At 46.4% G+C, this 20,963-nt stretch overlaps 1 protein-coding gene across 1 annotated transcript in view; it reads right to left on the reverse strand.

Annotated features, from left to right (window-relative positions):
• The window catches only part of LOC143803137 (uncharacterized), an 87,943-nt gene that overhangs the window by 62,431 nt on the left and 4,549 nt on the right, over nt 1-20,963 (reverse strand). Inside the window, 5 exon segments of the mRNA XM_077281383.1 lie at nt 5,030-5,366; nt 5,586-5,650; nt 5,731-5,854; nt 5,938-6,114; nt 6,368-6,492. Coding sequence (XP_077137498.1) covers nt 5,030-5,366; nt 5,586-5,650; nt 5,731-5,854; nt 5,938-6,114; nt 6,368-6,445 — 781 coding nt within the window. The 5' untranslated portion in view covers nt 6,446-6,492.

The following is a 20,963-nucleotide window of genomic DNA, read 5'->3' on the forward strand; positions in this document are numbered from 1 at the left end:
CCAAATGGACCATCTTAGAGAAGCGATCACAAACCACCCAGATGACCGACATCCTTTGAGAGACAGGGAGATCTGAAATAAAATCCATGGAAACATGCGTCCAGGGCCTTTTCGGGACCGGCAAGGGCAAAAGTAACCCACTGGCACGAGAACAGCAGGGCTTGGCCCGAGCACAAGTCCCACAGGACTGCACAAAAGAATGCACATCCCGTGACAAGGAAGGCCACCAAAAGGACCTAGCCACCAAATCTCTGGTACCAAAAATCCCAGGATGACCAGCCAACACCAAACAATGAACCTCAGAGATAACTCTACTAGTCCATCTATCAGGGACAAACAGTTTCTCCGCTGGACAACGGTCAGGTCTATCAGCCTGAAACTCCTGCAGCACCCGCCGCAAATCAGGGGAGATGGCAGACAAAATTACCCCCTCTTTAAGAATACCAGCCGGCTCAGGAACTCCCGGAGAATCAGGCACAAAACTCCTTGAAAGGGCATCAGCCTTCACATTCTTAGAACCCGGAAGGTACGAAACCACAAAATCGAAACGGGAGAAAAACAGCGACCATCGAGCCTGTCTAGGATTCAACCGCTTGGCAGACTCGAGATAAGTCAGATTCTTGTGATCCGTTAAGACCACCACGCGATGCTTGGCTCCCTCAAGCCAATGTCGCCACTCCTCGAATGCCCACTTCATAGCCAACAACTCCCGATTGCCGACATCATAATTACGCTCAGCAGGCGAAAACTTTCTAGAAAAGAAAGCACATGGCTTCATCAGAGAGCCATCAGAACTTATTTGGGACAAAACAGCCCCTGCTCCAATCTCAGAAGCATCAACCTCGACCTGAAAAGGGAGCGAAACATCTGGCTGACACAACACAGGGGCCGAAGAGAAACGACGTTTCAACTCCCGAAAAGCCTCAACAGCCGCAGAGGACCAATTCACCACATCAGCACCTTTCTTGGTCAAATCAGTCAACGGTTTAACAACACTAGAAAAATTAGCGATGAAGCATCGGTAAAAATTAGCAAAGCCCAGGAATTTCTGAAGGCTCTTCACAGATGTAGGCTGAGTCCAATCATAAATTGCCTGGACTTTAACTGGATCCATCTCGATAGTAGAAGGGGAAAAAATGAAGCCCAAAAAGGAAACCTTCTGAACTCCGAAGAGACATTTAGACCCCTTCACAAACAAGGAATTAGCACGAAGGACCTGGAACACCATTCTGACCTGCTTCACATGAGACTCCCAATCATCCGAAAAGACCAAAATATCATCCAAATATACAATCATGAATCTATCCAGATACTTTCGGAAGATGTCATGCATAAAGGACTGAAACACAGATGGAGCATTAGAAAGCCCGAATGGCATCACCAGGTACTCAAAATGGCCCTCGGGCATATTAAATGCTGTTTTCCATTCGTCGCCCTGTTTAATACGCACAAGATTATACGCCCCTCGAAGATCTATCTTGGTGAACCAACTAGCCCCCTTAATCCGAGCAAACAAATCAGACAGTAGAGGCAAAGGGTACTGAAATTTGACCGTGATTTTATTGAGAAGGCGGTAATCTATACAAGGTCTCAAAGAACCATCCTTCTTGACCACAAAAAAGAACCCTGCTCCCAACGGTGACGACGACGGGTGAATATGCCCTTTCTCCAAGGACTCCTTTATATAACTCCGCATAGCGGCGTGTTCTGGCACAGATAAATTGAAAAGTCGGCCCTTAGGAAATTTACTACCAAGAATCAAATTAATAGCACAATCACAATCCCTATGAGGACGTAGGGCACTGGATTTGGGCTCATCAAATACATCCCGGTAATCCGACAAAAACTCAGGGACTTCAGAAGGAGTGGAAGAAGAAATTGACAACAACGGAACATCACCATGTACCCCTTGACAACCCCAACTGGACACAGACATTGATTTCCAATCCAGTACTGGATTATGGACCTGTAGCCATGGCAAACCCAACACGACCACATCATGCAAATTATGCAACACCAAAAAACGAATATCTTCCTGATGTGCAGGAGCCATGCACATGGTCAACTGAGTCCAGTACTGAGGTTTATTCTTGGCCAAAGGCGTAGCATCAATTCCCCTTAATGGAATAGGATACTGCAAGGGCTCCAAGAAAAAACCACAGCGCCTGGCAAACTCCAAGTCCATCAAATTCAGGGCAGCGCCTGAATCCACAAATGCCATAACAGAGTAGGATGACAATGAGCAAATCAGAGTAACGGACAAAAGAAATTTAGGCTGTACAGTACCAATGGTGACAGACCTAGCGAACCGCTTAGTGCGCTTAGGACAATCAGAGATAGCATGAGTGGAGTCACCACAGTAAAAACACAGCCCATTCTGACGTCTGTGTTCTTGCCGTTCAGCTCTGGTCAAAGTCCTATCACTTTGCATAGGCTCAGGCCTCTGCTCAGAGGATACCGCCAAATGGTGCACAACTTTGCGCTCACGCAAGCGTCGATCGATCTGAATAGCCAAGGACATTGATTCATTCAGACCAGCAGGCGTGGGGAACCCCACCATAATATCCTTAAGGGCTTCAGAAAGACCCTTTCTGAAAATTGCTGCCAGGGCACACTCATTCCATTGAGTAAGCACAGACCACTTTCGAAACTTCTGGCAATATACCTCCGCTTCATCCTGACCCTGACACAAGGCCAGCAAGATTTTCTCTGCCTGATCCACAGAATTAGGCTCGTCATAAAGCAATCCAAGCGCCAGAAAAAACGCATCTACATTGAGCAATGCATGATCTCCTGGCGCAAGGGAGAATGCCCAGTCTTGAGGGTCGCCACGTAACAAAGAAATAATGATTTTTACTTGCTGAATGGGGTCACCAGAGGAGCGGGGTTTCAAAGCAAGAAACAGTCTACAATTATTTTTGAAATTCAGAAACTTAGATCTATCCCCAGAAAACAAATCAGGAATTGGAATTCTAGGCTCTAACATCGGATTCTGAACTACATAATCTTGAATGCTTTGTACCCTTGCAGTGAGTTGATCCACACAAGAGGACAGACCTTGAATGTCCATATCTACACCTGAGTCCTGAACCACCCAGAGGTTAAGGGGAAAAGAAAGACAAAACACACTGCAGAGAAAAAAAAATGGTCTCAGAACTTCTCTTATCCCTCTATTGAGATGCATTAACACTTTGTGGGCCAGCTGTACTGTTATGGACCTGGTGGTTAGGAGCACCTGGAATGACCTGATGGTTAAACTAGAAGACAAGACAAGCTCTGGGAAGTGGGATCTCTGCTGACCGCAAACCCTAATCCTATCACACACACTAGAAATAGCCGTGGAGCGTACCTAACTCTCCCTAGACGCCTCTTCACAGCCTAAGAGCTAACTACCCCTAAAGATAGGAAATAAAGCCTTACCTTGCCTCAGAGAAATTCCCCAAAGGAAAAGGCAGCCCCCACAAATATTGACTGTGAGTTAAGAGGAAAGTCACAAACACAGGAATGAAACAGGTTTTAGCAAAGGAGGCCAGTCTTCACTAAATAGACAGAGGATAGGAAAGGGATCTATGCGGTCAGCACAAAAAACTACAAAAAACCACGCAGAGTGTGCAAAAAGACCCCCGCACCGACTCACGGTGTGGAGGTGCCACTCTGCACCCCAGAGCTTCCAGCTAGCAAGGCAATATCATGATAGCAAGCTGGACTAGAACTTAGCAAGTACTAAGAAATATATTCAGTACACAATGAACAACAAATGAACTAGCAGGGACTTAGCTTCTGCTGGAGTAGACAAGTCATCAGAAAGATCCAAGAGAGATCTGAACCAGTACTGAGACATTGACAGCTGGCATGGAGTAACGATCTGAGTGGAGTTAAATAGAGAAGCCAGCCTAGCAATAAACGAGGGCAGCTGAGGAAGCAACCTCAAGAACCAGCAGTTCCACTCACAGCCACCAGAGGGAGTTCACGGAAAGAACTCGCCGAAGTACCATTCATGACCACAGGAGGGAGTTCGAGAACGGAATTCACAACACTTATGGTGATATTAGTATTGTGGTCTTTTTTTTTATTAATGATCAGTATTGTAGTATTCGGTCACTGTGGTGGTAATATGTGGTCTGGTCATGGTGTGGCGGTATTTGTCCCTTGTATGTGGTATTATAGGTCACTATGTGGTGGTAATATGGTGTCTGGTCATGGTGTTGCGGTATTTGTTCCTTGTTTGTGATATTATTGGTCATTTTAAAATAAATAACAATATACCTAAATTGTATTGGATATTTTAACAAATGTTTAGTAAGTTACAGTAGAGTAGAGTCTACCTTGTCATGGTGGCGGATTAAAAAATCTTTTGGACAAAACAAAAGCTGGTGGTGATGGGAACTGTAAATGTTTGATTGGTGAAGATGTGGTTCAGAAGTCTAATTTTTCCAAGAGTGGGCCGTGAGACTGGATGGTAAGAGGGGTGGAGGCGGAGCTGGGGTGCAGCCTGAGTGGAGGCTCAAAGGGGGGGCAAAAATGTTGCCAGTATGGGGCCTCAAAATTCCTAGTGGCAGCCATAGTGACCCGGATATTGTCATGGTGACATCGGGTCACCACAGCTACACAACTATTGAACCCCAGAAATTATGTTGCGGCAGCACCGATAGGAGTGCAGAGGGGGCTTCTTCCCTCTGCATGCCTGCTAAAATCTGCGATCACTAGCAATCAAAGTATTTAAGGGGTTAAACTGCCAGGAGCGGTGTGGGCACAGCTTCTGCACTGAGTGTCGAGTGTCAGAATCAGATGACATCTGACGGTGATTGCCAAGACGTATCCATACCATATCCATGGTCATGAAGGGGTAAACCCTTTCAGGGTAGCTGTAAACGAGTGCCTATTTTTTCCTTTTTAAGTAGACAGAATTCATCTCCAGCTGTATATCATCCATATTATAAATGACAACCTGTGACCTCATATATAACAGGAGCACATAATTATCAATTCACATTGTGCTGAAAATGAATATTCATCTAAAGACCCTCACCTGGGCAGTGATCTGTAGGGGTCTCCTCTTTACACTGCTGATCGCGCCTCACATTAGGGGTCTCCTCTTTACACCGCTGATCGCCCCTCACGTTATGGGTCTCCTCTTTACACCGATGATCGCCCCTCACATTAGGGGTCTCCTCTTTAAACTGCTGATTGCCCCTCACATTAGGGGTCTCCTCTTTACACCGCTGATCGCCCCTCACATTAGGGGTCTCCTCTTTACACAGCTGATTGCCCCTCACATTAGGGGTCTCCTCTTTACACCGCTGATTGCCCCTCACATTTCTCTCTGGACCATTAATATTGTTCAGATCCTTATCCGAATCCAAAACCTGCAAAACAAATATTGTAAAAGTCCCCGATGATTGGAGGAGTCCCCAGAACTAATGGTGAGAAGATCCGGACATGTGATGTCTGTGGTCAGCCGGAATCCTGCCGTCTCCACCGCTCTCATTACACGAGTATAAACCATATAATACTGGAGGAGAAAACAAGACTGAACACAAGGATGTCACAGCCGTCTACACATCATAGGGGAGATCTCCATCTACCTGATGGTCCTGTGGAGGAGGAGGAGCGGGACATCTCTCTGGGGTTGTCCTTTTACTAGAGAGAACTGAGGAGACACAGACAGGACTGACATCATTATTACATACAGAGAATTATAGGCCGTGTGTATTTAGTCCTGTCTATTACCTGGTGATGTGCGGGGCCGGTGCTCCTCCATCATTACCTCCTGGTACCAATCCTTGTGTCCTTCCAGATACTCCCACTCCTCCATGGAGAAATAGATGGTGACGTCCTGACACCTTATAGGAACCTGACACACACAATGATACCGTCGTCACCCAGAATCCTCCAGTGCAGTCCTGTATAATGTCCCAACATTCCTAGCAGTGTCACCTCTCCAGTCAGCAGCTTAATCATCTTGTTGGCGAGTTCTAGGATCTTCTGGTCATTGATGTCCTCATGTATCGGGGGGTGAGGTGGAGGCCCCGCGATTGGGCTCAGGGTTCCTCCCCGTCCTTCAGATACAGGGGCCTGACAGCGATCACTAGAGGCCTTCACTACTGTGTAATTCTGAGTGTGGAGACATTAATAATATCAATACAGACATCTCCAGAGTCCATCACCTCTCCGGTCATATCCCGTTATTCCCATAGATAATGAGGTCATGTGATGACATCAGAGCCTCTCACCTCTCCGGTCATATCCCGTTATTCCCATAGATAATGAGGTCATGTGATGACATCAGAGCCTCTCACCTCTCCGGTCATATCCCCTGTTATTCCCATAGATAATGAGGTCATGTGATGACATCAGAACCTCTCACCTCTCCGGTAAGATGGAAGATTATCTCCAGGGTAAGGTTTAATATCCTCTCTGCCATATTGTCTTGGTCTTTATTCATCCTTCATGGGTGAATCAGGAAATTTCTCTTATATTGAATGTTAGAACCTGAAAGGAAAAGGAAACAACAAGATAAACAAATTCATAGAAAAAAAAAATACAAATACTTAAGGGAAACATTTACAGAAATATAAAACTGTAGATGACGTATTCTTTAATGTGTATGGAGTGGAACATAACCTGTCAGATGCTTCATGTTTCCCCAAACCACAGGTAACAAGAATCAGAGAGAGTCTCCAGGATTGCAGACATGGAAACGCTGTGGAATTTAAGAAAAAAAAATATTTCTAAATGAGGATTGAGGATGAGGTGACGAGGATGACGAGTACCAGGTATGTACCCGCCTGACTTACGTGTTAGTGTCTGTAAGGCTACTTTCACACTTCCGTTGTTTAGTATCCGTCACAAAGCGTCTTCTTGGGCAAAAAATGCATCCTGCAAATGTGCCCGCAGGATGCGTTTTTTTCCCATAGACTTGTATTGCCGACGGATCGCGACGTATGGCCACACGTCGCGTCTGTCGTGCACTGGTCGTCTGGGAAAAACGTTCAAGGGAACGTTTTTCTGTACGTTGCATCCAGTTTTTAATACTGCGCATGCGCAGCAGGAAATATCGCTCTCACTCTCTTCCTCACCCAGAATTCTGACGGAAATGTCAAAGGACACACTTCCATCAGTACGTTGCGCTGACCCTTTGTGACGGGCGACTACCGTCGGAAGTGTGAAAGTAGCCTAAGGCTGTGTGTAAGTAGACCGGGCACAAGTCAGTGCACAGAGACGGATGGCTTCACTATGGTGAATGTTGTGAATTAGACTTTTTGGCTCCCTCTTGTGGTTACTAGTGATATGACTCTGGGATTTTCTTCCCTCAGTTTGCACCCAGCTGGGTCGTTAGTTCAGGGGTGTTGCTATATAAACCTCCTGGAACCTTAGTCCAGTGCCTGGCATCGTTGTAATCAGACACATTCTGTTTGCTCCTATCTGCTGGTCCTGGTTCGTGCAAAATTAAGCTAAGTCCTGCTTCTTTGTTTTTTTGGGTTATTTGCTTGCTCTCATTTTTGTCCAGCTTGTACTAAATGTGATTCCTGACCTTGCTGGAAGCTCTAGGGGGCTGGTGTTCTCCCCCCGGGCCGTTAGACGGTTCGGGGGTTCTTGAATTTCCAGTGTGGATATTTTTGATAGGGTTTTTTGCTGACCATATAGGTTATCTTTCTATATTCTGCTATTAGCTAGTGGGCCTCTCTTTGCTAAATACCTAGCTCATTCTTATGTTTGTCTTTTCCTCTTACCTCACCGTTATTTGTTGGGGGCTTCTATCCAACTTTTGGGGTGTTTTCTCTGGAGGCAAGAAAGGTCTTTCTTTTCCCTTCTAGGGTTAGTTAGTTCTCCGGCTGGCGCGAGATGTCTAGGATCAACGTAGGAACGTTCCCCGGCTGCTGGTATTTGTGGTGCTAGGATTAGATATATGGTCAGCCCAGTTACCACTGCCCTATGAGCTGGTTTTCTGTGTTTGCAGACTTAGCAATTATTCCTGAGACCCTCTGCCATTGGGGTCATAACAGTATGCCAGGCCAACATTGAATGTTTAATGCATTGCAGAAGTGGGATAATAAGAAAGGAAATTCTGAGTTTTTTTTTTTCTTTCCTCTCTTCCTCCCCTTTACCTTTGAGTGGCTTGTGCTTGCTGCAGACATGAATGTCCAGACCTTGATTACAAGTGTAGACCAGCTGGCAGCTCGTGTGCAGGGCATACAAGATTTTGTTACCAGTAGTCCTATGTCTGAACCTAAAATACCTATTCCGGAATTGTTTTCTGGAGACCGATTTAGGTTTAGGAATTTCAAGAATAATTGTAAATTGTTTCTTTCTCTGAGACCCCGTTCATCTGGAGATTCAGTTCAGCAAGTTAAAATTGTTATTTCTTTTTTGCGGGGCGACCCTCAGGATTGGGCTTTCTCGCTAGCGCCAGGAGATCCGGCATTGGCAAATATTGATGCGTTTTTTCTGGCGCTCGGATTGCTTTACGAGGAACCCAATCTTGAAATTCAGGCAGAAAAAGCCTTGCTGGCTATTTATCAGGGTCAGGATGAAGCTGAAGTGTATTGCCAAAAATTTCGGAAATGGTCCGTGCTTACTCAGTGGAATGAGTGTGCTCTGGCCGCAAATTTCAGAAATGGCCTTTCTGAAGCCATTAAGAATGTGATGGTGGGTTTTCCCATTCCTACAAGTCTGAATGATTCTATGGCGCTTGCTATTCAAATTGACCGGCGTTTGCGGGAGCGCAAAATCGCTAATCCTCTGGTGGTGTTGTCTGAACAAACACCTGATTTAATGCAATGTGATAGAAGTCAGACTAGAAATGAGCGGAAAAATCATAGACGTCAGAATGGGTTGTGTTTTTACTGTGGTGATTCTACACATGTTATATCAGCATGCTCTAAACGCCTAACAAGGGTTGTTAGTCCTGTCGCCATTGGTAATTTGCAACCTAAATTTATTTTGTCTGTGACTTTAATTTGCTCTTTGTCTTCTTACCCTGTTATGGCGTTTGTGGATTCAGGTGCTGCCCTGAGTCTCATGGATCTGTCATTTGCCAAGCGCTGTGGTTTTGTTCTTGAACCGTTAGTAAATCCTATTCCTCTTAGAGGTATTGATGCTACGCCATTGGCGGAAAATAAACCACAGTTTTGGACGCAGGTGACCATGTGCATGATTACTGAACATCGGGAGGTGATTCGTTTTCTTGTTCTGCATAAAATGCATGATTTGGTCGTTTTGGGTCTGCCATGGATACAGAACCACAATCCAGTATTGGATTGGAGGGCAATGTCTGTGTCAAGTTGGGGCTGTCAGGGAATTCATGCTGATTCCCCGCCGGTGTCTATTGCTTCCTCTACTCCTTCGGAAGTTCCTGAGTATTTGTCTGATTATCAGGATGTATTCAGCGAGTCCAGATCCAGTGCTCTGCCTCCTCATAAGGACTGTGACTGCGCCATAGATTTGATCCCAGGTAGTAAATTTCCTAAGGGAAGATTATTTAATCTGTCTGTACCTGAGCATGCCGCAATGCGTTCGTATATCAAGGAGTCTCTGGAGAAGAGGCATATCCGTCCATCCTCTTCCCCTCTTGGTGCGGGATTCTTTTTTGTGGCCAAGAAGGACGGATCTTTGAGACCTTGTATTGACTATCGGCTTCTGAATAAAATCACTGTAAAATTTCAGTATCCTTTGCCTCTGTTGTCGGACTTGTTTGCCCGGATTAAAGGTGCCAAGTGGTTCACCAAGATAGATCTTCGTGGTGCGTACAACCTTGTGCGCATTAAGCAGGGTGATGAATGGAAGACTGCATTTAATACGCCCGAAGGTCATTTTGAGTACTTGGTGATGCCTTTTGGGCTCTCTAATGCTCCCTCGGTGTTTCGGTCCTTTGTGCATGATATTTTCCGGAAGTATCTGGATAAATTTATGATTGTTTATCTGGATGATATTCTGGTTTTCTCTGAAGATTGGGACTCACATGTGGAGCAGGTCAGGATGGTGTTTCAGGTTTTGCGTGAGAATGCTTTGTTTGTTAAAGGCTCAAAGTGTCTCTTTGGAGTACAGAAGGTTCCCTTTTTGGGGTTTATTTTTTCCCCTTCTGCTGTGGAGATGGACCCAGTCAAGGTCCGAGCTATTCATGAGTGGACTCAACCCACGTCGGTTAAGAGTCTTCAGAAGTTCTTGGGTTTTGCTAACTTCTACCGTCGTTTTATCGCTAATTTTTCTAGCGTTGTTAAACCTTTGACGGATATGACCAAGAAAGGTTCTGATGTTGCTAACTGGGCTCCTGCAGCCGTGGAGGCGTTCCAGGAGTTGAAGCGCCGGTTTACTTCGGCGCCTGTTTTGTGCCAGCCTGATGTCTCACTTCCCTTTCAGGTCGAGGTGGATGCTTCTGAGATTGGGGCAGGGGCCGTTTTGTCACAGAGAGGCCCTGGTTGCTCGGTAATGAGACCATGTGCTTTCTTCTCTAGGAAGTTTTCGCCTGCTGAGCGGAATTATGATGTTGGCAATCGGGAGTTACTGGCCATGAAGTGGGCATTTGAGGAGTGGCGTCATTGGCTCGAGGGTGCTAAGCATCGTGTGGTGGTCTTGACTGATCACAAAAATTTGATGTATCTTGAGTCTGCTAAACGCCTGAATCCTAGACAGGCCCGCTGGTCATTGTTTTTCTCCCGTTTTGACTTTGTGGTCTCGTATTTACCAGGTTCAAAGAATGTGAAAGCTGATGCTCTTTCAAGGAGCTTTGTGCCTGACTCTCCTGGAGTCACAGAACCTGTTGGTATTCTTAAAGAGGGAGTTATCTTGTCAGCCATTTCTCCTGATTTGCGACGTGTGTTGCAGAGATTTCAGGCTGGTAGACCTGACTCTTGTCCACCTGACAGACTGTTTGTTCCTGATAAGTGGACCAGCAGAGTCATTTCCGAGGTTCAGTCCTCGGTGTTGGCAGGTCATCCGGGAATTTTTGGCACCAGAGATCTGGTGGCTAGGTCATTTTGGTGGCCTTCCTTGTCACGGGATGTACGGTCATTTGTGCAGTCCTGTGGGACTTGTGCTCGAGCTAAGCCTTGCTGTTCTCGTGCCAGCGGTGTCATGATTCTCAATGGCGAGAGAACATAGCCCAGCATATATGAGAACTAGCTCTTGGAAGATGGAAACTATACTGACCATGAACTAAACCTGCCGCACAACTAGAAGTGGCCGGGTAGCATGCCTACGTTTTTTTATCCCTAGATGCCCAGCGCCAGCCGGAGAACTACCTAATCCTAGCAGAGGAAAAGACAGTCCTGGCTCACCTCTAGAGAAATTTTCCCAAAAGGCAGACAGAGGCCCCCACATATATTGGCGGTGATTTTAGATGAAATGACAAACGTAGTATGAAAATAGGTTTAGCAAAAATCGAGGTCCGCTTACTAGATAGAAAGAAGACAGAAAGGGCACTTTCATGGTCAGCAGAAAACCCTATCAAAACACCATCCAGAAATTACTTTAAGACTCTAGCATTAACTCATAACACCAGAGTGGCAATTTCCGCTCACAAGAGCTTTCCAGACACAGTAACGAAACAGCAGCTGTGAACAGGAACAAAATGTAAAAACACACAAGGACAAAAGTCCAACTTAGCTGGGAGTTGTCTAGTAGCAGGAACATGCACAGAAAGGCTTCTGATTACATTGTTGACCGGCATGAAACTGACAGAGGAGCAAGGTTATATAGCGACTCCCACATCCTGATAGGAGCAGGTGAACAGAGGGGATGATGCACACAAGTACAATTCCACAAGTGGCCACCGGGGGAGCCCAGAATCCAATTTCACAACAGTACCCCCCCCTCAAGGAGGGGGCACCGAACCCTCACCAGAACCACCAGGGCGATCAGGATGAGCCCTATGAAAGGCACGGACAAGATCGGAGGCATGAACATCAGAGGCAGTGACCCAAGAATTATCCTCCTGACCGTATCCCTTCCATTTGACCAGATACTGGAGTTTCCGTCTGGAAACACGAGAGTCCAAGATCTTTTCCACAACGTACTCCAACTCACCCTCAACCAACACCGGAGCAGGAGGCTCAACGGAAGGCACAGCCGGTACCTCATACCTGCGCAACAATGACCGATGAAAAACATTATGAATCGAAAAGGATGCAGGGAGGTCCAAACGGAAGGACACAGGGTTAAGAATCTCCAATATCTTGTACGGGCCGATGAACCGAGGCTTAAACTTAGGAGAAGAAACCCTCATAGGGACAAAACGAGAAGACAACCACACCAAGTCCCCAACAGAAAGCCGAGGACCAACACGACGACGGCGGTTGGCAAAAAGCTGAGTCTTCTCCTGGGACAACTTCAAATTGTCCACCACCTGCCCCCAAATCTGATGCAACCTCTCCACCACAGCATCCACTCCAGGACAATCCGAAGATTCCACTTGACCGGAGGAAAATCGAGGATGAAACCCCGAATTACAGAAAAACGGGGACACCAAGGTGGCAGAGCTGGCCCGATTATTGAGGGCGAACTCCGCCAAAGGCAAAAAAGCAACCCAATCATCCTGATCAGCAGACACAAAACACCTCAAATATGTCTCCAAGGTCTGATTAGTCCGCTCGGTCTGGCCATTAGTCTGAGGATGGAAAGCAGACGAAAAAGACAAATCTATGCCCATCCTAGCACAGAATGCCCGCCAAAATCTAGACACGAATTGGGTCCCTCTGTCAGAAACGATATTCTCCGGAATACCATGCAAACGAACAACATTTTGAAAAAACAGAGGAACCAACTCGGAAGAAGAAGGCAACTTAGGCAAGGGAACCAGATGGACCATCTTAGAGAAACGGTCACACACCACCCAGATGACAGACATCTTATGAGAAACAGGCAGATCCGAAATAAAATCCATCGAGATGTGCGTCCAAGGCCTCTTCGGGATAGGCAAGGGTAACAACAATCCACTAGCCCGAGAACAACAAGGCTTGGCCCGAGCACAAACGTCACAAGACTGCACAAAGCCTCGCACATCTCGTGACAGGGAAGGCCACCAGAAGGACCTTTGTTGTGAATTTGGATTCTGGGCTCCCCCGGTGGCTACTGGTGGAATTGAACTGGTGTCTTCATCTTCTCTGTTCACCTGTTCCCATCAAGATGTGGGAGTCGCTATATAACCTTGCTGCTCTGTTAGTTGCTTGCCGGTCAACAATGTTATCAGAAGCCTCTCTGTGCTTGTTCCTGCTCCTAGACAACTACTAGATAAGTTGGACTCTTGTCCATGTTTGTTTTTGCATTTTGTTCCAGTTCACAGCTGTAGTTTCGTTACTGTGTCTGGAAAGCTCTTGTGAACGGGAATTGCCACTCTGGTGTTATGAGTTAATGCCAGAGTTTTAAAGTAATTTCTGGATGGTGTTTTTTGATAGGGTTTTCAGCTGACCATGAAAGTGTCCTTTCTTTCTTCTGCTATGTAGTAAGTGGACCTCAAATTTGCTAAACCTATTTTCATACTACGTTTGTTATTTCATCTCAACTCACCGCCAATACATGTGGGGGGCCTCTGTCTCCTTTCGGGGTACTTCTCTAGAGGTGAGCTAGGACTAATATTTTCCTCTGCTAGCTTTATTTAGTCCTCCGGCTGGGCTGGGCATCTAGAACCAACGTAGGCATGCTACCCGGCCACTGCTAGTTGTGCGTTAGGTTTAGTTCATGGTCAGCTCAGTTCCCATCTTCCAAGAGCTAGTTCCTATATATGCTTATGCTATGATCTCTTGCCATTGAGATCATGACAGACCTTGCCACCAAATCCCTGGTACCAAAGATTCCAGGATGACCTGCCAACGCAGAAGAATGAACCTCAGAGATGACTCTACTGGTCCAATCATCAGGAACAAACAGTCTACCAGGTGGGCAACGATCAGGTCTATCCGCCTGAAACTCCTGCAAGGCCCGCCGCAGGTCTGGAGAAACGGCAGACAATATCACTCCATCTTTAAGGATACCTGTGGGCTCAGAATTACCAGGGGAGTCAGGCTCAAAACTCCTAGAAAGGGCATCCGCCTTAACATTCTTAGAACCCGGTAGGTAAGACACCACAAAATTAAACCGAGAGAAAAACAACGACCAGCGCGCCTGTCTAGGATTCAGGCGCCTGGCAGACTCAAGGTAAATTAAATTTTTGTGGTCAGTCAATACCACCACCTGATGTCTGGCCCCCTCAAGCCAGTGACGCCACTCCTCAAAAGCCCACTTCATGGCCAAAAGCTCCCGATTCCCAATATCATAATTCCGCTCGGCGGGCGAAAATTTACGGGAAAAAAAAAGCACAAGGTCTCATCACGGAGCAGTCGGAACTTCTCTGCGACAACACCGCCCCAGCTCCGATTTCAGAAGCGTCGACCTCAACCTGAAAAGAAAGAGCAACATCAGGCTGACGCAACACTGGGGCGGAAGAAAAGCGGCGCTTGAGCTCCCGAAAGGCCTCCACAGCATCAGGGGACCAATCAGCAACATCAGCACCCTTCTTAGTCAAATCAGTCAATGGTTTTACAACATCAGAAAAACCAGCAATAAATCGACGATAAAAGTTAGCAAAGCCCAAAAATTTCTGAAGACTCTTAAGAGAAGAGGGTTGCGTCCAATCACCAATAGCCTGAACCTTGACAGGATCCATCTCGATGGAAGAGGGGGAAAAAATGTATCCCAAGAAGGAAATCTTTTGAACCCCAAAAACACACTTAGAACCCTTCACACACAAGGAATTAGACCGCAAAACCTGAAAAACCCTCCTGACCTGCTGGACATGAGAGTCCCAGTCATCCGAAAAAATCAGAATATCATCCAGATACACAATCATAAATTTATCCAAATAATCGCGGAAAATGTCATGCATAAAGGACTGGAAGACTGAAGGGGCATTTGAAAGACCAAAAGGCATCACCAAATACTCAAAATGGCCCTCGGGCGTATTAAATGCGGTTTTCCACTCATCCCCCTGCTTGATTCGCACCAAATTATACGCCCCACGGAGATCAATCTTAGAGAACCACTTGGCCCCCTTTATACGAGCAAACAAATCAGTAAGCAGTGGTAACGGATATTGATATTTAACCGTGATTTTATTCAAAAGTCGATAATCAATACACGGCCTCAAAGAGCCGTCTTTCTTAGACACAAAGAAAAAACCGGCTCCTAAGGGAGATGACGAAGGACGAATATGTCCCTTTTCCAAGGACTCCTTTATATATTCTCGCATAGCCGCGTGTTCAGGCACAGACAGATTAAATAAACGACCCTTAGGGTATTTACTACCCGGGATCAAGTCTATGGCACAATCGCACTCCCGGTGCGGAGGTAGTGAACCAACCTTGGGTTCTTCAAAAACGTCACGAAAGTCAGACAAGAATTCAGGAATCTCAGAGGGAATAGATGATGAAATGGAAACCAAAGGTACGTCCCCATGAGTTCCTTTACATCCCCAGCTTAACACAGACATAGCTCTCCAGTCGAGGACTGGGTTATGAGATTGCAGCCATGGCAATCCCAGCACCAAAACATCATGTAGATTATACAGCACCAGAAAGCGAATAACCTCCTGGTGATCCGGATTAACACGCATAGTCACTTGTGTCCAGTATTGTGGTTTATTACTAGCCAATGGGGTGGAGTCAATCCCTTTCAGAGGTATCGGAGCCTCCAATGGCTCCAAATCATACCCACAGCGTTTGGCAAAGGACCAATCCATAAGACTCAAAGCAGCGCCAGAGTCGACATAGGCGTCCGCGGTAATAGATGACAAAGAACAAATCAGGGTCACAGATAGAATAAACTTAGACTGTAAAGTGCTAATTGAAACAGACTTGTCAGGCTTCTTAGTACGCTTAAAGCATGCTGATATAACATGAGTTGAATCACCACAATAGAAGCACAACCCATTTTTTCGTCTAAAATTCTGCCGCTCGCTTCTGGACAGAATTCTATCACATTGCATATTTTCTGGCGTTTTCTCAGTAGACACCGCCAAATGGTGCACAGGTTTGCGCTCCCGCAGACGCCTATTGATCTGAATAGCCATCGTCATGGACTCATTCAGACTCGCAGGCACAGGGAACCCCACCATAACATCCTTAATGGCATCAGAGAGACCTTCTCTGAAAATCGCCGCCAGGGCGCACTCATTCCACTGAGTAAGCACAGACCATTTGCGGAATTTTTGGCAGTATATTTCAGCTTCATCTTGCCCCTGAGACAAGGACATCAAGGCCTTTTCCGCCTGAAGCTCTAAATGAGGTTCCTCATAAAGCAACCCCAAGGCCAGAAAAAACGCATCCACATTGAGCAACGCAGGATCCCCTGGTGCCAATGCAAAAGCCCAGTCTTGAGGGTCGCCCTGGAGCAAGGAAATTACAATCCTGACCTGCTGTGCAGGGTCTCCGGCAGAGCGAGACTTCAGGGACAAAAACAATTTGCAATTATTTTTAAAATTTTGAAAGTGAGATCTATTCCCCGAGAAGAATTCAGGCAAAGGAATTCTAGGCTCAGACATAGGTGCATGAACAACGAAATCTTGCAAATTTTGTACCTTTGTGGCGAGATTATTCAAACCTGTAGCTACACTCTGAAGATCCATTTGAAACAGGTGAACACAGAGCCATTCAAGGATAAGAAGGAGAGAAAGAGAGGAAGGCTGCAGTATAGGCAGACTAGCAAGTGATTCAATTAAGAGCACACTCAGAACTAGAGGGGAAAAAAAAAAAAAAAAATTGTAGCAGACTTCTTTTTTCTCTCCTTTCTCAGCCAGTAATTTAACCCTTTTTTTTGGGCCGGTCAAACTGTCATGATTCTCAATGGCGAGAGAACATAGCCCGGCATATATGAGAACTAGCTCTTGGAAGATGGAAACTATACTGACCATGAACTAAACCTGCCGCACAACTAGAAGTGGCCGGGTAGCATGCCTACGTTTTTTTATCCCTAGATGCCCAGCGCCAGCCGGAGAACTACCTAATCCTAGCAGAGGAAAAGACAGTCCTGGCTCACCTCTAGAGAAATTTTCCCAAAAGGCAGACAGAGGCCCCCACATATATTGGCGGTGATTTTAGATGAAATGACAAACGTAGTATGAAAATAGGTTTAGCAAAAATCGAGGTCCGCTTACTAGATAGAAAGAAGACAGAAAGGGCACTTTCATGGTCAGCAGAAAACCCTATCAAAACACCATCCAGAAATTACTTTAAGACTCTAGCATTAACTCATAACACCAGAGTGGCAATTTCCGCTCACAAGAGCTTTCCAGACACAGTAACGAAACAGCAGCTGTGAACAGGAACAAAATGCAAAAACACACAAGGACAAAAGTCCAACTTAGCTGGGAGTTGTCTAGTAGCAGGAACATGCACAGAAAGGCTTCGGATTACATTGTTGACCGGCATGAAACTGACAGAGGAGCAAGGTTATATAGCGACTCCCACATCCTGATAGGAGCAGGTGAACAGAGGGGATGATGCACACAAGTACAATTCCACAAGTGGCCACCGGGGGAGCCCAGAATCCAATTTCACAACACAGCGGGTTGCTCTTGCCCTTGCCTGTCCCGAAGAGGCCTTGGACACACATTTCCATGGATTTCATTTCTGATCTCCCGGTGTCTCAGGGTATGTCTGTCATCTGGGTGGTATGTGATCGCTTTTCAAAAATGGTCCATTTGGTGCCTTTGCCTAAGCTGCCTTCCTCTTCCGATCTGGTTCCTGTGTTCCTTCAGAATGTGGTTCGTTTACACGGCATTCCTGAGAATATTGTGTCTGACAGAGGATCCCAGTTTGTTTCCAGGTTCTGGCGATCCTTTTGTGCTAGGATGGGCATTGATTTGTCGTTCTCGTCTGCCTTTCATCCTCAGACTAATGGACAAACTGAGCGAACTAATCAGACTCTGGAGGCTTACTTGAGGTGTTTTGTTTCGGCAGATCAGGATGATTGGGTGACCTTCTTGCCGTTGGCTGAGTTTGCCCTTAATAATCGGGCTAGTTCCGCTACTTTGGTTTCGCCATTTTTCTGCAACTCTGGGTTCCATCCTCGTTTTTCCTCGGGACATGTGGAGCCTTCTGACTGCCCTGGGGTGGATTCTGTGGTGGATAGGTTGCAGCTGATCTGGAATCATGTGGTGGACAACTTAAAATTGTCACAGGAGAAGGCTCAGCGTTTTGCCAACCGCCGCCGCGGTGTGGGTCCCCAACTTCGCGTTGGGGATTTGGTGTGGCTGTCTTCTCGATTTGTTCCTATGAAGGTCTCCTCTCCTAAGTTTAAGCCTCGCTTCATCGGTCCTTACAAGATATTGGAAATCCTTAATCCAGTGTCCTTTCGCTTGGATCTTCCGGTTTCGTTTGCCATTCACAACGTGTTCCATAGGTCTTTGTTACGACGCTACGTTGTGCCTGTGTTCCTTCTGCTGAGCCTCCTGCTCCGGTGTTGGTTGAGGGCGAGTTGGAGTACGTGGTGGAGAAGATCTTAGATTCTCGTCTCTCCAGATGGAGGCTTCAGTATTTGGTCAAGTGGAAGGGCTATGGTCAGGAGGATAATTCCTGGGTGGTTGCCCCTGATGTGCATGCGGCCGATTTAGTTCGTGCCTTTCACGCTGCTCATCCTGATCGCCCTGGTGGTCTTGGTGAGGGTTTGGTGACCCCTCCTTAAGGGGGGGGTACTGTTGTGAATTAGACTTTTTGGCTCCCTCTTGTGGTTACTAGTGATATGACTCTGGGATTTTCTTCCCTCAGTTTGCACCCAGCTGGGTCGATAGTTCACGGGTGTTGCTATATAAACCTCCTGGAACCTTAGTCCAGTGCCTGGCATCGTTGTAATCAGACACATTCTGTTTGCTCCTATCTGCTGGTCCTGGTTCGTGCAAAATTAAGCTAAGTCCTGCTTCTTTGTTTTTTTGGGTTATTTGCTTGCTCTCATTTTTGTCCAGCTTGTACTAAATGTGATTCCTGACCTTGCTGGAAGCTCTAGGGGGCTGGTGTTCTCCCCCCGGGCCGTTAGACGGTTCGGGGGTTCTTGAATTTCCAGTGTGGATATTTTTGATAGGGTTTTTTGCTGACCATATAGGTTATCTTTCTATATTCTGTGTCATGATCTCCATGGCCAGAGAACTAGCATAAGCCTCTATAGGAACAAGCTCTTGGAAGATGTAACTGTACTGACCATGAACTAAACCTACCGCCTCATCTAGAAGTAGCCAGGTAGCATGTCCTACTTTTTATCCCTATATGCCCAGCGCCGGCCGGAGAACTAAATAATGCTAGCAGAGGGAAATAAAAGACCTGACTCACCTCTAGAGAAATGCCCAAAAGGAGACAGAAGCCCCCCACATATATTGGCGGTGATATGAGATGAAACAACAAACGCAGCAGGAAAATAGTTTTAGCAAATTTGAGGTCCGCTTTCTAGATAGCAGAAGACAGAAAGCATACTTTCATGGTCAGTAGAAAACCCTAACAAAACACATCCAGAAATTACTTTAGGACTCTGGCATTAACTCATAATACCAGAGTGGCAATTCCTGATCAACAAGAGCTTTCCAGACACAGTAACGAAACTGCAGCTGTGAACTGGAACCAAAATACAAAAACAAAACATGGACGAATGTCCAACTTATCTAGTAGATGTCTGGGAGCAGGAACAAGCACAGAGAGGCTTCTGATAACATTGTTGACCGGCAAGCATCTAACAGAGAAGCCAGGTTATATAGCGACACCCAGATCTAATCAGAACAGGTGAACAGGGAAGATGATGTCACAAGTTCAATTCCACCAGTAGCCACCGGGGGAGCCCAGAATCCAAATTCACAACAGTACCCCCCCCTCAAGGAGGGGGCACCGAACCCTCACCAGAACCACCAGGGCGATCAGGATGGGCCCTATGAAAGGCACGAACCAGATCAGAGGCATGAACATCAGATGCAGTGACCCAAGAATTATCCTCCTGGCCGTATCCCTTCCACTTGACCAGATACTGGAGTCTCCGTCTGGAAACACGGGAGTCTAGGATTTTTTCCACAACGTACTCCAACTCACCCTCAACCAACACCGGAGCAGGAGGCTCAACGGAAGGCACAACCGGTGCCTCATACCTGCGCAATAACGACCGATGAAAAACGTTATGAATAGAAAAGGATGCAGGGAGGTCCAAACGGAAGGAAACAGGGTTAAGAATCTCCAATATTTTATACGGACCGATGAACCGAGGCTTAAACTTAGGAGATGAGACCCTCATAGGGACAAAACGAGAAGAGAACCACACCAAATCTCCAACACAAAGCCGAGGACCAACACGACGGTGACGGTTGGCAAAAAGCTGAGTCTTCTCCTGGGACAACTTTAAATTGTCCATCACCTGCCCCCAGATATGATGCAATCTCTCCACCACCGCATCCACTCCAGGACAATCCGAGGATTCCATCTGACCGGAGGAAAATCGAGGATGGAACCCCGAATTACAGAAAAACGGGGAAACCAAGGTGGCAGAGCTGGCCCGATTATTGAGGGCGAACTCCGCCAATGGCAAAAAAGCAACCCAATCATCCTGGTCAGCAGACACAAAACACCTCAGATATGTCTCCAGGGTCTGATTAGTCCGCTCGGTCTGGCCATTAGTCTGAGGGTGAAAAGCAGACGAAAAAGACAAATCTATGCCCATCCTAGCACAAAATGCCCGCCAAAATCTAGACACAAATTGGGTTCCTCTGTCAGAAACGATATTCTCAGGAATACCATGCAAACGAACAACATTTTGAAAAAACAGGGGCACCAACTCGGAAGAAGAAGGCAATTTGGGCAGGGGAACCAAATGAACCATCTTAGAAAAACGGTCACACACCACCCAGATGACAGACATCTTCTGAGAAACAGGCAAATCTGAAATAAAATCCATCGAGATGTGTGTCCAAGGCCTCTTAGGAATAGGCAAGGGCAACAATAATCCACTAGCCCGAGAACAACAAGGCT

The sequence above is a fragment of the Ranitomeya variabilis genome, chromosome 1 (assembly GCF_051348905.1).
Source record: "Ranitomeya variabilis isolate aRanVar5 chromosome 1, aRanVar5.hap1, whole genome shotgun sequence".
Taxonomy (NCBI): domain Eukaryota; kingdom Metazoa; phylum Chordata; class Amphibia; order Anura; family Dendrobatidae; genus Ranitomeya; species Ranitomeya variabilis.